We start from the raw sequence: 15,269 nt of genomic DNA on the forward strand, positions 1-15,269 counted from the left end.
AAGACCAGAAGGCATTTGCCATCCAAGCTTCCTCCACTCACATCCGCTCGCCTCCATAGAAAGGGACTTGGTGAAAAGTGTAACGATGTCAGTGCAGGTTGTGGCAGCGAAAATGGCAGAGGTCGAACTCAAAGACGTCGGCAAAGAATTACCCGCCGACTCTCCGGTTACACCGACGTCGGAAGGAATAATGGCCAGAAGCTACCCGCGCGAGTCCGGTTCCTCCGCCGCAGCGTCCCCGACCGCGGAGCCCTCCGCCAATGCCGGGGAAGGCAACCCGGGCTTGCTCGCCCCGAACGTCATCAAGATGCCGCAGGCGTCGGCTATGAAGCGGCCGGACCCGCAGCAGAACGGCGGCGAGGCGTTCGTCAACCGGGACGGCACCGTGGCTGAGGCGCCGCGAATGAAAAAGGCGAGTGGAACCTTTATTTTTTCTGCCTTTTGCCTTCTTTCCTCGTCTCGAGCGCACGCTGTTTAATGTGTGACGAAGCTAACAATGCTAACCAGGCTGATTCAGCAGTGTGACTTACGTTCAGAACATCACGTTACAATATTTCACAACACTGAAGACGATCTAACAAATGCTTAGTTGTACTTTAAAATAATTATGAGATGAACCGTCAAACTGCCGCCAAGTACTGCCGTGTTTCCTTGACATTCCTTTACTAACCCAGTGTTTTATGGAGCCATGCCACATACTTTAAACTAAAACAAACAGAACCAAACTAAAATAACCCAAATAGTATAATCTACACACGACTACGTCGAAACAATCACGTGTGGTGGTAGTGGAAGTGCATTTAATGGTTCTACTTGTCACTATAAGTTTCTTGGTATAACATAAATGCTGGAGATGGCCTCAATTTTCTACCGAGAGCACACTTCCTCATTAGATGAACGACAAAAATCACACTTTAAATATCGACAAAATATGTGCGCACGTGGATAATATGCTCTCAATATATTTCAATTTTTTATTCACAAAAATCAACTCACTCTAAATGATAATATTGAGGTATCATGTTTGTCCTGAATATCATCCCAAATCTGAAAACAATTGTTAAGGTCATGGTACATTACCATCTAGTGGTGAATGGTGATATTACACCTTGAAACTAGCCTTACTATCATGTTGTTACCAGTTCAATTTGGATGATGACTGGCGTTCCACAGGGGATTGTTTTGAAGCAATATTAATTCCCCCTTCGCATCCGGCAGGGCAGAAGGTGGTTTATTTATAGGTCGGCAGCTACGCGGGGCGCCGATGGCAAACGGCGTTGGACATATATGAACACAGAATACATCTGTTGGAGTCATCCAGTCCAGTAAAAAAAATGGAAGGGAGTTGGTGGGGGGGAGGCGGTGTTGACAACTGGTTAACGCTTTTAATCTCCATCGTGTCCCCTCGTGAGAGGATTAAAACGCCAGCTCTGTGTTGTAAGCGCGGCCCAGATGTGAGCCGTTTTCAGCGAGCGATTTGGTTTCATTGTCATCGGCCAACTTCTGTCAAGTCTCTCGCAGTGGTACAATGAAGGCTAGTGTGAAATATCCTTTCAGAATCCTAAAAACAGCCAAAAAAAGCAACAACAAAAAAAAAACTGTCAGCTCATCTGACTACTTGTCTGTTTTTTTTCTTAACGCGTGCTTTTTTTTCCCCCCCAAGGCAAACATCCCAGATGGTTTCCCGCAACAAACCATCTGTTAGCTACAGTTAATCATTCTCCACCGTCCCGTTTTTTCCCCTCCCTGACATTCACCAGGTGTCCCAAAAAAAAGGCACAGCGAATTCAACGTATGATTCCAGCTCATCCCGCTTTGATGTAACGTAATGTCACATGCGCTAAGCTGGTGTTCCCGGTATTGCTAACAGGCTTACAGCGTGACCTGTGGCCGCCCTACATGTGAAGTGGAGTGAACGGAGGAACGGGTTATGTATTTCCAAAAAAACAAAAAAAATGCCGCCGGGTGGATTAAAGGCTATAAATCAGCAGAGACCTTTTTCCTGTCACGAAATTTCGCCCGGTGATTCTCAACCGGAAAAGATGGCAATCAACTTGTAAAATATGTCCCGTGGCGCAATGAAAGTCGGTTCAAGTATCCTGCACGTGTCCCGTTCGGTCGGGTCGCCATCCGCTGTGTGCAGCTGAGCACATTTGTACCGCAAGTGTGAACCGCCCCAAAGCATCCTCATGACGTGCAACACACATGAGGGAATTTTGCACTGCGGCGTCAGGAAAACGCAAGAGCCCCCCCCCCCACCCCCCTTCCCCGAATGGCCTCTCGTCTTCCTGTGTTCCAGTGGAAATCAACTCGAAATCCACCTGTGGCCAATCTTCCGAGCGAATTATAGCTCTGTGTTCGACTAATGATGCCGACGAGACTTGGCTGCTTATTGAGTTATCGTGGATCATGTTGATTATTGTCAGAGGTTGCACGAATGTACCTTCCGTATTTTAGGGCTGTTAAAGATTAATCAGCCTGGTAATAATTGTAAAATGGCAAGGCTCAGAACGTCGGCTGTGCTTTCAGGCCATTTGTTGCCAATTTAAGGCGATATCAGTGAAAGTCACTTCGGGCCATTCCGGGGCTCCATTATAGGCTTGCGTCGAGCTTTTCACGTCAGCCCGCCTGATTATTATGAAATTTTTTTTTTCCCGCTTCATCTCCTCGACGCGCTCACCGGCGATGCTTTTGTTCCGGCCATAAAGAGAATTGCCGCTGCCTCATTGCCCTCCTGCGCCCCCGCGGCCTCCGCCTGCCCTCTCGCAGTGCAAAAATCTCAGCGCCGCCGTCGGGTAAAAGCGTGCCGCCCGTTCACGCCCCGCTCGCCACCTCCTTTCCGTCCTTTGAGGCCAAATCAGGAAATGGACTGTTGGTCCTTGACACCCCTTTGAATAGCCGTCGTCGCGCTTTGACACGCCGCCTTCTCATCGCACGGAGGGGGGGTTTTCCTGCCGTTCGGCTCGAGTACAATGACGCCCAATTAATGAGAGCTGAACGATGAATCCAATTCAAACGGACATCTCGAATGCCATTTTCCAATCGCAAAAGATGCCGTGTGCGTCATTTCGCTCGGCTCATGTTACCCAATTGCACCGGTGCGTTCGTGTGGAATGTTAAACCCTCTCGGTTTCATCACTGGCAAACGAGCGCGTCGCGAGAGTGTGTGTCCCTGTGACCAGTGAGGTGGACGCGAGTGGACGTCGGCTCGATTTCTCGCGTGACGGTAAATGCAACAAGAACAATTTAAAAAATGAGTTGCTGTTTTTGAAACGTGGTCATATTGGGCTTTTGCCTTTTTTTTTTCATTTTCTTCTGCGCATCTCAAGTCCTCACGCAATGACTACAGAGAGTCTGTAGGATGAAGCCCAACCCCCAAAGACTGCTTTCACACTCCCCGATGAAACTCATTGACCTGTTGTGTTTCTTTCCAAAATAGAGCAGCACCACCCCTGCCTCGGTTCTGTTTGATGTAATTATAGTCGGTCGGCCCTTAGGGAAAGGCAGCTGTTTTTTTGGCAGAGTTGCAGCAAGATGAATACAAAACAAACATTGGCAGAAATGGAGCACTCCCACCAAAAACATCCCTCCCCCCCAACGTTCGCGGGGTTAATTGTGGGAATTACCAGCATGACCGACCCATTTAGCCTTTCGGTCCACTGAAAGGCTTTATTGAGGCATTGGAAGGCAGGCTGGGCAAAAGGTAACAGGTTGGACGGCAAGCAACGACGGATGTTTGCCCCAGTAAGCATCTGCTCATATTTGTCACAGCTCAACAACGCGACGGCGTAAAAAGCCTCGATGCTGCTGACGTGACGCACCATCAAATATTTTTCCACTGCGGCCCTTTAGTCAAACATCACAACACTGAGTCACAGATTATCCGCAGCGGCGACTGCGTCAAGGTCATTTGACCGGACGTTCAAATTGTGGATCGCCCCGAGGCTGACTGACGTAGCAGGAAAACGGAGATGTTGGTTTTGTGTGACCAGCATTTATATCATTTTTTATTTTAAATGATACAACTGAATTATTTTCTGGACCTCCAGGTTACTGCTGGTGGACCCCCAGGAGTACCCACACCCCCAGTTTGGGAACCACTGGTGTAACTGACACCCTCGTGGCTGCTACTCTCGAGCGGACGCCCAGTTGACATGAAGCCTCTGGCAATGCACGTGCGAGGCCACTGGTCGCCCGTGTGCTTTGCGTGCATGTGTGTGCCCCGTTGTTGACGACGCCAGCGCTTGTCGGCGCACATAAATCAGCAGGAAGCGCTCTTACATCACGGCCGCCCCCGGGGCAGCGTGCGCACATGCGGACGATCGGACGGGCCACCTCACGCTAGCCGCCGCCTCCTCCTTTCTCCGGCTGTTCCCGAGGGTGGGCGCACGTGTGAAGTAGGATGAGGAGCGTCATAAAGGAATGGTGAACCCGAGAAGTCCGCGTGTGGCCCACGCGAGCTCTTCTCTTGCTGAAATTTTGGGCGCTCTCCGTCAGTCGTGGCCACCAAAGCCGTTCATACCTTGCGATTGCTCCCTGTCACCGGATGCAAAATATATCGGCAGCCCTTTATGTAATGTCGTTGAGTAACAGATGGCAAAGCTTGCGGATCAGTCTCCTGTGACGCGGGAGGGATCCCTGTCTATTTTTTTTTTTTTGGGTCATATTGTCGTGCAAATGCCCAGCTTTGGCCCATCAAGTTGCATAACCGTGACTGCGGGCTGCAGATTGATGATGCTGAATTGACAGTATCTTGGCATTCACCAACCCCTGTGTGGTGCGGGTGGCCATTTTGGAGAAGAGAAAAATCAAGGGTTCCCTCGGTGGACCGGCCGAAGATCCCGAATGAGGTTTTGAAATGGGGACGATCGTTCGGAACCACCCACAGACGACGCAGCTGTCGGATTGAACGACCGGCTGCCTGCAGCTGGTCCAAGTGAAGCCGTCGTTGCTTTGTTGATGCAAAATTCTCTCCTATAGCGAGGCACCTAAGAAAACAAGCACTCCTTCTGTTTTTTTGATTTTTTTTTTTTTTTTTTTTGCTGGGAAAATGTGTGTTTATCAGGAGAAGCCCAAGTGCGTGTGTGTTAATCTTTAAACGCCCGCTCACCGATTTCACTTGAGTTGATCTTTCGGAAACGTTCCGGAAGCGGTCAAACTTGAAGCCTCATCTGCTCTCTCGGTGGGCCTTCAAGATTCTTTCTTTCGCCAAGGCGCGCCAGCGAATAGCGAAATGACCGCAAAGCCACGACGTTTATGACGACGCGTTTTGGTAGCGTGTCCCCCGCTGCTCTTGTAATCTTACATCAATTTATGGCCCCGCGTTCTGCAATCCAGCCGCTAATCAATCGATGAGGTGCGTTTACATAAAGCGAGCACAATGCGCTCTTGTGTGAGAGCCGCTCATTTATTATTCATTAATTGGCCCCGGCTCAGTTCGGAGCCGCTAAGCTGCCGGAATGGTCGGCCCCGCACTTGGCCGTCAGGTTAATCATGAGCGGCCGATGAAATTTGATCTTAAAAGTCTAATCGCAACACGTCATAAAACGGCTTAAGACGAGATTTTCGATCAAGGCCGACAAAGCCCCTGCCTTCCCAGCAATGTGTGACCGAGTCGTCACACCCCCGCGCCCCCGAAAAGAGAGATAGAAGAAGGGAAACAATTAATTTGCATTGTCTGACCAGTTTGGGCCGGATTGCAACAAGGAGGGCACTGACCCCAAAAGAACTGCGACGACAAGAGCTTGGCTGATTTTTAAGCTCCTTGACAAGCACGTTGCAGCAATATCAGCACGTCTTCCCCTCACTTTATGGTGGGAATACGTCAACCATTAATATTAATAACGAGATGTGTACAGAAGCAACTGTGGAAAGATTAATGGCGTGATTGGAAATGTTCCATTTTGCTGGTCCAGCCTGAGCTCCCTGACCTCGGTGCACTGGAGTCGGCAAAAAGCGCAGATTCTGAACTCTCCTCCCATGTTGCCCGCCAGATCCAGTTTGCAGACCAGAAGCAGGAGTTCAACAAGCGGCCCTCCAAGATCGGCCGCCGCTCCTTGTCGCGCTCCATTTCGCAGTCGTCCACAGACAGCTACAGCTCAGGTGAGCCCACGTACGCCCTTCCTCCTCTTGCACATTCATTCTAATCTCTCGGAACGGCCTCGCACGAGTCAGTCGAATTCCTCTGATGTTCCCGTTGGTCATACTTTGTCCAAGACGACTCTTATTTTCAAGTCAGGACCCTAATCTTTCCAAGTATTTTGAAGAGCAGCCCAATAGCCTTCTCAGTATTTATCAAGGGAAAAAAAAAATCTTTTTTCTGCACCACTTGCCCTCATTGGGGCCACGTCTGAGTCGGATACTGTCAATTTTATGATGTCCACAGAGGGTTGTCATTATTTTCAAATCATCCCCGCAAGCTTTTTCTGTCTTGGCACAACGCGGTGTTCTGTTCTTTTCCTCCTCGAACGGTTTTTGAACAGCGCTGCTTCAAAAAGCGGCCGCTTGTACCTGGCGCCCATTTGCTGGCGTGTTGGAAAGCGCTTGCGGGGTTGTGATGCGTGTCCCCCTTGACACAAACGGCTTGTGCTGCGAGTCAGACTCGCAGGCGTCACGCGATGCCAGACATTTGCCACATTTGTTGCCGTCTCGACTTATTTATATCCCGCTTGGCTACTGTGTGTCAACACTGCTATACAATATCATATACCGCTGCAAATCTTGGGATTTTTTTTTCTATTTAGTACAGTCGAAACAAAACTGCCATGTTGATTTTTCCAGCGGCGTCGTACACGGACAGCTCCGACGATGAGACGTCTCCTCGGGACAAACAGCAGAAGAACTCGAAGGGCAATGGCGACTTCTGCATCAAAAATATCAAGCAGGCCGACTTCGGACGCCGAGAGATCGAGATAGCCGAGCAAGGTTTGTCATGAAAGCCTCGGTTGAATAATGCCAGCCAAACACACACACACACACACATACACTTACACATATCCACACACACGTCTCCAGCATCGCTATCTCTTTCAGCCAAACGAGTCGATCGGCTTTGACGTCTGCTTTTGTCCCTCCAGAGATGCCGGCCCTCATGGCTCTGAGGAAGCGAGCCCAGGGCGAGAAACCCCTCGCCGGCGCCAAGGTGGTGGGCTGCACTCACATCACCGCCCAGACCGCTGTGAGTAGAGCTTGGAAAGACGCCTCAAAATGAACCCGGCCTTCGCTTGCAAAATATTTGGTTCCTTGGAGCCGGGGGAAAAAAAATCCCTATTTTTTAAATTTTATTATTTTTTTTTATTGTCCGTACCCCTCAGGTGCTGATGGAGACTCTGTCAGCTTTGGGTGCTCAGTGCAGGTGGGCGGCCTGTAACATCTACTCCACCCAAAACGAGGTGGCGGCTGCTCTGGCCGAAGGAGGTGAGTCGTACTGTCTTGCCCTGACTTCTTCTCCTTTCTCCTTTGCACTTGCTATTCTCTTCCTTTATATCTCTGCATCCAGGTTTCAGCGTCTTTGCATGGAAGGGCGAGTCGGAGGACGATTTCTGGTGGTGTATCGATCGCTGCGTCAATGTGGAAGGCTGGCAGCCCAATATGGTAGCGCGTTTTCCTCGACACCAGTCGCCAATTTTAGGACTCGCTCGGCTCAAGTTGTGTCTTGTTTTGAGCGTTTCTCTTTTGCCCCTCCGTCGTTCCTTGTCTCCAGATCTTGGACGATGGTGGTGACCTGACCCACTGGATCTACAAAAAGTACCCCAACATGTTCAAGAAAATCAAGGGCATTGTGGAGGAGAGTGTCACCGGTGTGCACAGGTAGGCACAAATGATTAAAAAAAAGGAGGGATGGGTGGTGGGGGGGGGGTCGTCTCACTCAGTTTCTGGAGCCGCATCGCCCTCTAGTGGTCAACACGTAGATCACCGTCTGTTTTGCAGTTATGTAATTACGCCATTGCAGTACACGGCGTTCTAGAAGGACTGATATTTGATTGATGAAGGCAATTAGTTGCACTGCACTGCTTGGATACAATTGATGCATTCCAGGCTTTACCAGCTGTCCAAGGCCGGCAAGCTATGCGTCCCCGCCATGAATGTTAATGACTCTGTGACCAAGCAGAAGTTTGACAACCTCTACTGCTGCAGGGAATCCATCCTGGACGGGTATGAACCCTTATTTGGACCTGATACACGGACAATTAAAATCCATTTTCATGAAGCCGAATGCCATTGGCGCTTGTTTCTAGTTTGAAGAGGACGACTGATGTCATGTTTGGAGGCAAACAAGTGGTGGTGTGCGGGTACGGAGAGGTAAGACTCACCCCTATGGACGTTTTGCTGACGTGTGGCTCGGCATCCCGCTCGCTTGATGGATGATGCGCCACTGAGTGTTTGATGTTTGGCGCCCCCAGGTGGGAAAAGGCTGCTGCGCCGCCCTCAAGGCGATGGGCGCCATCGTTTACGTCACGGAGATCGATCCCATCTGTGCCTTGCAGGCTTGGTACGCCGCAGCCCGTCTGTTTACGCGCTCGGCGCCGCTATTGACATGTGGGTCTCACGCTTGCGTTTGTTTGTCGACGGCAGCATGGACGGCTTCAGGCTGGTGAAGCTCAACGAAGTCGTCAGACAAGTGGACATTGTCATCACCTGCACGGGTACCTTCGCTTTTTGTACAGTGCCATCACACGGGGGGATTTTATTCACCCTTCTGTTGCGTTCACCCCGTCAGGTAACAAGAACGTGGTGGTGCGAGAGAACCTGGACCGCATGAAGAATGGCTGCATCGTCTGCAACATGGGCCACTCCAATACCGAGATTGACGTTGTCAGTCCCCAGCTTCCTTTCTTCATATTAATATGGGATGAATCTTTACCTATGACATCACAGTAATCATTCTAAGAGCCTGTTGGTTTTTATTATACGTAATGCGGCTGGCTGAGTGAGACGTGATTGGGTCAGGACAGATTAGTTAAGCGGTGGTTGTCATAGTAACAGCCGGCTTTAACCTGAGCGCTGATCAAAGATGTTTTTGCTGCCCATATTTCATGAGGCATCATTGGAATAAGCTCATCCCTGCCTTTAAAAAAAAAAAAAAATGGAAGCATGCTTTTTGTTTGCGAATCTGCAGGCGAGTCTGCGGACGCCCGAGCTGACCTGGGAGAGGGTGCGCTCGCAGGTGGACCATGTCATCTGGCCCGACGGCAAGAGGATAGTCTTGTTGGCCGAGGTACTCCAACATCCATTTGAGAGTTTGTTTTTTCAGCTGCTTTTGATGTCACGTCAAATGTAACAGACATTGAGCTTTTTTTTCCTTTTTGTCTTTTTCATCTGATTCGCAGGGTCGTCTTCTGAACCTCAGCTGTTCCACCGTGCCCACATTTGTGCTTTCTATCACGGCCACCACCCAGGTACAGCGGCACTATTGTGAAGCTTCTTTCGGCCAAGCAGGAGGAATGTTGACTGTGTGCGCGTGTGTGTGTGTGTGTGTGTGTGTGTGTGTGTGTGGCCAGGCCTTGGCTTTGATCGAACTCTACAATGCTCCAGACGGACGCTACAAACAGGACGTTTACCTCCTGCCCAAGAAGATGGGTAAGGTGTTTGAAGTTCTGTTTTTCAGCTTAGCGTATTTTGAATTTTGTGGTTTCCCAACTCTGATTCTTGAATGCCAACCTCCCGTCACGCCTCCCGCTTGTAGACGAGTATGTGGCCAGCCTCCATCTGCCTACGTTCGACGCGCACCTCACAGAGCTGAGTGACGAGCAGGCCAAGTATTTGGGCTTGAACAAGAACGGACCCTTTAAGCCAAACTACTACAGGTAGGAAAACATTTAATTGTGGCGCGCAGTCTGTCTGTATGTGTGTGTTTTCCGACACGTTGACAACTTGCAAGCAACTTTTCAGGAAACGACTTCAGGCTTCTGATTTGGCTAAAATTGCTTTTTTCTCAACTCAGCTGTATATGAGCACTTCAAAACAACCACCGCTGTATGTAAAGTGCTGTACATGGCGCCAAAATTATCCACCTAACAAACTAACAAAGACAGTATAAAGCACAAAAAGTCAAGCTAAAACTCGAGGCTCATGCTGCCCACGTTTCTTTGTGTGCTTATCCCATTTTGTTGTCTTTCCCTCAAGGTACTAAAACAGTTTCAGGGTGGGGCGAGAGGAGACGGCAGTCCTCCCCGAAGCGCACCGACATGAGGAGGTCGCCGAGGTGGAGGATGGCGGGACAGGAAAGTCAACACACATCCTTTAGAATCTAAGTGGGGAGGAGGGCAGGGCTCAGGCCGGGCCTGAGGGGGCAGACGTTTAATTTATTCCCACGCCACAATATTAATAAAAACCCTGAGGGAACTTGGTTGGGGGTGGGGGGGGGGCTACTTCTGTTATCGGCCACCAGCTCGCTTCCCGGGAAGCTGGGAGGACTTTTGACTTTTGATTTTCCCTGTGCGTCGCAATCCTCTCCCCCCGTTGCCTTGCCTTTTTACTGTTTCAACCAATGCAAAATATAAATATACTATATCAGAAAAAAAACATGATTTAAAAAAAAAATAGCAAAATTTAGCGCCCCCCCCCCCTGTTCTTTTTGTCATGATTCTTTTATACGTTTTATTCTCGCGTGTTATTCCAGGGGTTGGGATCTAATAGTTCATATTGATTTATTTTAATTTTTATTTCTTTACACGCTGTTTCTCCTCATTTACTCGTGGTCCTTTTTTTTTTTTTTTTTAAGCCAGACTGGAAAGTGATTGGTTCTTACAGCCGTCACTCAAACTGCCTCTCGGCTTCCAGATGCTCACACATCTTCAGCGCGGGGAAAAACAAACAAAAAAAAAGTGTTTGGCATTTGGGAGATTTCTTTTAAATTCTTCCACCAAAAAAAAGACCATAATGTATTCAAAGTGTTGTCAAATCATGACATACTGTATATTTACATATTTATATAGAAACGAGAAATTTTCTACATTTTTTTGTTCTCTCCTTGTCTTACGTGAAATGTCATTGAGATCAGCAATTAAATATCCTATTTATGCGTGTAATAAATGTACCTATAAGAAGGAATACTGTGATTATATTAACAAAGATGCCAAAATCTACAGAAAGAAACAAAAAGGATCCTAATTTGCCTTTTTTTATTTTAGTTTCCACACTGAAATTCTTCTCTTTCCTGTATTGTCACATTCATCATTCTCAAATTCTGAATTTGTGCGTGGGCTGCAGCTGCGCTAATACAATAAAATTGTGAGATAGCACAAGAAGCTCGACGGAACACTCAATCCTCAAATTTCCCCCCTGACATTCGCGCTTTTCTGTTTCTTTTCGTGCTGTCCTGAACTTTCTCTCTCGTGTGATCCGCGCCCGCGTGTGGCCTCGAGAGTGCTGATGGTAACGTGCGAGTGTCCGTCTCCGTTTGTGTACGTTTGCTTCATAAACAGCTGCCTCAGGATCCAAGCCTGCGCGTTTGAGGATGAGAGAATTTCCGTTTTTGTTAGCCTCAAACTGACCATCGACCCGTGGGTGGGTGGGCAGGGGTGACACCAGCATCGTGTATGTAATATATATATATATGTAGAATACGCACATTCTATATACAGATATGACAACCTTTAAAAAAAACGTAGGAAGGAAAATTATCTCCTGTATTTATTGTTGTAAATCTTAAAAAAAAAAAAAAAAAAATGCTGAAAATTCCCAAACGTGTTTTGTCCATCAAGAGAGGACAGAAAGTGACGATGGTAGATGACGAGCAATAATCTCCAATAAAGATGTAAACAGTTGAAAGCTTGGCGCCTTTCTGTTTTTCTTTCTTTGTGATGCGTTGATATGGGAGCGTCGCGTATGTGTGCTTGTGTGCAGCTGCCGAGGTCCGTCAAGACCTCCCTGACCTCATCCGAGCCGGCGCTGATCTCTGACATCAGCGTCCTGCTCGGCTGACTGCCGGCCTTGATTTCTTCCCTCGGCTTTTGTCTTTTTTTTTTTTTTTTTTTTAAACAATGCAGAGTACAGTATATGTGGTGTTTGTTCACCATACATCAAGCCATTTAAGAAAAATAATCAAAGAGCATAATTTTTACCCCTCAATATGACAATTGGGAGTCAGTAGGCTGATTTATTTTTTGGGGGGACTTCTTTCCCATGATTTTTTTTTTATTTTAAATCGGTGGGCCCTGTGTGCTGGGTTTTTTCTCTGCCTTCAACACACACGGGTATTTTACAGTATTCAAGATGGCAGAAACATGTTTTCTTTGTGAAGGCATCATTCATTATTCCATCATTTGTTCCTTTAATGCAGTCCTTTGTCTCCTTCCCTTCTGTCCATCCTGCCTTCATTCTTCCTCCTGCTTCATCCCTTCTTAGATATTCCTTTCAAACATCCTTGTCTCCTTCCTTTCATCCTTCATTCATACCTTCCTCCTTTCCCTTATCTTTTTTCTGTCCTTTGTTTTTTCTCTCAGACCCTCTCGTGCTCCTTTCCTGAATTACTCCCATTCTTTTTCACTTTCCAACTTTAATATCCTGTGTTTTTTTTTAACTTGTCTAATTGGTTTTTGCTCGGCCTGCTTGCTCCTTCCTTTCCCAAGTGATCATTGTCTAGCTCCGCCCTTTCGAGGCGTGCGCGGACGACAAATCCAACACGTTTTCAAGCAGAGAGGCGTGGGGCGCGTAAACGAGGAAGGAGAAGCTCCCAACTTGTTCTCCCGCCGGTGTGCCGACGTCTCTCGCCCCCCTCCCCTCCCCCGAGACCGGCACGTGAGCCCGCGTCGACCCTCCAACAACATGCTGGCGGAGGACATGGAGGTCCCTCTGCTCAATAACCTCAACGACAACGGCGACAGGCTGAGGTCGAAAGGGAAAGATGTGTTCAAGGAACAGCAAAAGGAGTCCGAGGTGGGTACAAGCGAGAGGCGTTCATGTCCGTCGGAAACGGCAATATTTATGGTTTCTCCGTGGCGCGGTTGTTGCTGGGGAGCTTTTTCGGGACAGCTGCACGTCCCTTTCTTCGCGCGGCTGTCTCCAAAGCATGCATGCAGACAGGCACACTTGAGAGCTTATTTTGGCGAGCGGCTCCTAAAAATAAACCTCTGCTCGTAATCCTGCGGTGTGGCTCGACGTGGAGACTGCAGGTGGCGAAATGTGGCTGCTGTTTGCTGCACGGATGCCATCTAATATTTACATTCGTGCATTGGACAAAATAATTTCGCAGCAATATGCTGATTAATAACAATGTTGTGCTACGTGTGTCCTCCTTGCTGGCCTACCTCCGGTCTGTGACATTTTGACCTAGTCTGAACGTTGCAAAGGTCACATGATTGATTTAGATTTAAATTGCATGATCAAAAAATAATGGCCAACCCTGCATTGACGTCACATTTTAAATGGCTTCGAGTGTTGGGTCCGCTTTCGCGTACCTTTTAATTACATGTAAATTATTTTTGGAATTGATTAGTTCAATAAATTGGGTTCATTAAATTTCACTCAATGTCAATGAGGTTACACTTTTCTTCAAATGCCTCTATCTTTTTAAAAACTCATTTGATGTTTACGGTAATGTATATGTTACGTTAAAAGTTTCTCGTCCCTATGTAATGAATATTTTCATTAAAAAGTGGGGCTGGGTGAGTACTGATACCAGGTATCAATGTCAAGTCGATACTGCTGGCCCTTATTTTAAGGTATTGAGTACTTGCGGATGCTGCCAAAACTAGCCACCGATACTTAAGGCAACAAAAAGAAAAACCTGACAGTAACTCCTCATCGGTAGTAGAAAGTGCCAAAGCACTTGGCGCCAAAGCTCTATGCTGTTGCTGCCACTGTCCTGGGTTGTCTTTGTGACATAAGTCCACAGGAGGGGGTGTGACTGCATGAGCCAAGACACTGAAATATTTTCAGATTCAAAATCAAACCGTCGTGTCTTCAACCCGTAGTTAGGATCGCCGCTAACCTGTTTTTGTCTTGACTGGAACTCATTTGCATTGCCCGGAGCAGATTGAGGCTTGCTTCCTGTTGCATTGGCCTCACTATTTTTTTCAACTTCATTCTAAGAAGCACTTTCAGCGTCGTCTTTATTCGACTTAAACATCTTTGGGGTGTGACCGTGGTAGGTGTTGCAAAATGTGATCGGCTGCTGTATTGTGTTCTGCGTTCACCATTATTGACTTGCCTGGCAGAGCTCCATGGAATCTCCCAACCTGGAGTTTGAATACGGCGACACGGACACGCTCGTCGCCGAACTCTCAGGTACCAAGTGTGACAATTCTATTTTTGAAAAAGTAGGGCTTGGGCGCCACATATGGCCCACATCCAGCCTTTTGCAGTGACTCATCCATTTCATTAAAAATGTTAATACATCCAATAAAAATGAATGTACAAATTAAACAACCATGGCATGCAAAGGGAGGGTGTCCTTTGTTTTTTATTATTCAAACCTTTTCTACAAATGACCGAGCAGGTTCTACAGATTTACATCCCACCTCCCTTGTGTTGCCGACGAGCGTTATGACAGTCGTAAACCAGTTCAACAGTGGTCCGCGTCGCGAGTGACAGCAAGCTTCCGCGTGCGTTTGCTTCCGAGCACAACCTGTTCCCTGCGGTTGACGCTCACATGTTCTCCTTCCCAGAGCTTTACAGCTACACCGAGGAGCCCGAGTTTGCTCTGAACAGAGACTACTTTGAGGAAGACTTCCGAAGCCATGGTACTGTGTGTGTGTGTTTGTGTGTAGTTAAAAAAAAAAATCTAATTTTGCTGACATGCATGCCATACTTCCATTTGTCCTATAAGCCGATTTGGTGTAAGATGATGGAACTCGGCACATCAAAGCTCTGCTGCTTTTTTTAAGCTGTTGGAGGTGGCGGAATGAATCTCCTCTCTGATGTCGGGTCCTAATCAGGCAAAGGCTAAGCTACAGCCTGAAATAATTCTTTGGCACCCGGTTCTCGTTCAGTTTAGTAAAAAAATTTGGGAAAGTCATTTTATAATTGGTGCGAGTAAAGAGCAGGGTTCTGTTCCATACTGAGTGCAGATTTACAGCAAGCAGGCACCAGCCCTTTTCCCTGAGAAAAGCACTCTTTATCTGTAGCCTCTTCAAAAAAAAAAAAAAATTACTGAATCAATTTAAAAAAAAAAAAGCCTGTCTGTCATCAATTCCCTCAAAGTGCTTTGTAGCGTACCTTCACATGTAACATGTCTTCTAATATTATATTTAGTACCTTTCAAAGGTCCTCGGGAGCGATATTTCACAGATGTTGCTATGTGAATGAAAGTGTCCTTGAAAATGACC

The 15,269-nt window shown here is 47.6% G+C and overlaps 2 protein-coding genes across 5 annotated transcripts in view; both read left to right on the plus strand.

Moving 5' to 3' along the window:
- Positions 1-21: 21 nt before the first annotated feature.
- Positions 22-11,772, plus strand: ahcyl2b (adenosylhomocysteinase like 2b). 2 transcript variants are annotated; one of them, XM_019883213.1, is made up of 17 exons: positions 23-412; positions 5,994-6,102; positions 6,781-6,924; positions 7,077-7,177; positions 7,314-7,416; positions 7,499-7,593; positions 7,703-7,809; positions 8,038-8,154; positions 8,238-8,301; positions 8,403-8,491; positions 8,575-8,645; positions 8,720-8,814; positions 9,119-9,217; positions 9,330-9,398; positions 9,501-9,579; positions 9,686-9,806; positions 10,126-11,772. In XM_019883213.1, the coding sequence occupies exons 1-17, from the start codon at positions 86-88 to the stop codon at positions 10,130-10,132; spliced, it is 1,797 nt and encodes a 598-aa protein (XP_019738772.1). In that variant the 5' UTR covers positions 23-85; the 3' UTR covers positions 10,133-11,772. The 2 variants fall into 2 exon arrangements, with proteins under 2 accessions (XP_019738773.1, XP_019738772.1); XM_019883214.1 differs by lacking the exon at positions 10,126-11,772 and having other exon boundaries at positions 22-412; positions 9,686-9,810.
- A 364-nt stretch (positions 11,773-12,136) lies between these two features.
- Positions 12,137-15,269, plus strand: part of strip2 (striatin interacting protein 2) — an 11,382-nt gene continuing 8,249 nt past the window's right edge. Inside the window, exons 1-3 of one of the 3 annotated variants that reach the window (XM_019882925.1) lie at positions 12,137-12,879; positions 14,160-14,229; positions 14,610-14,684. In XM_019882925.1, the coding sequence (XP_019738484.1) occupies positions 12,769-12,879; positions 14,160-14,229; positions 14,610-14,684 (256 nt within the window). In that variant the 5' untranslated portion in view covers positions 12,137-12,768. Of the gene's footprint in view, positions 12,880-13,789; positions 14,090-14,159; positions 14,230-14,609; positions 14,685-15,269 lie in introns of those variants that run through there. The other 2 variants (XM_019882934.1, XM_019882941.1) reach the window with 2 other exon arrangements.

Source organism: Hippocampus comes, unplaced genomic scaffold, assembly GCF_001891065.2.
Source record: "Hippocampus comes isolate QL1 unplaced genomic scaffold, H_comes_QL1_v1.1 scaffold528, whole genome shotgun sequence".
Classification (NCBI taxonomy): domain Eukaryota; kingdom Metazoa; phylum Chordata; class Actinopteri; order Syngnathiformes; family Syngnathidae; genus Hippocampus; species Hippocampus comes.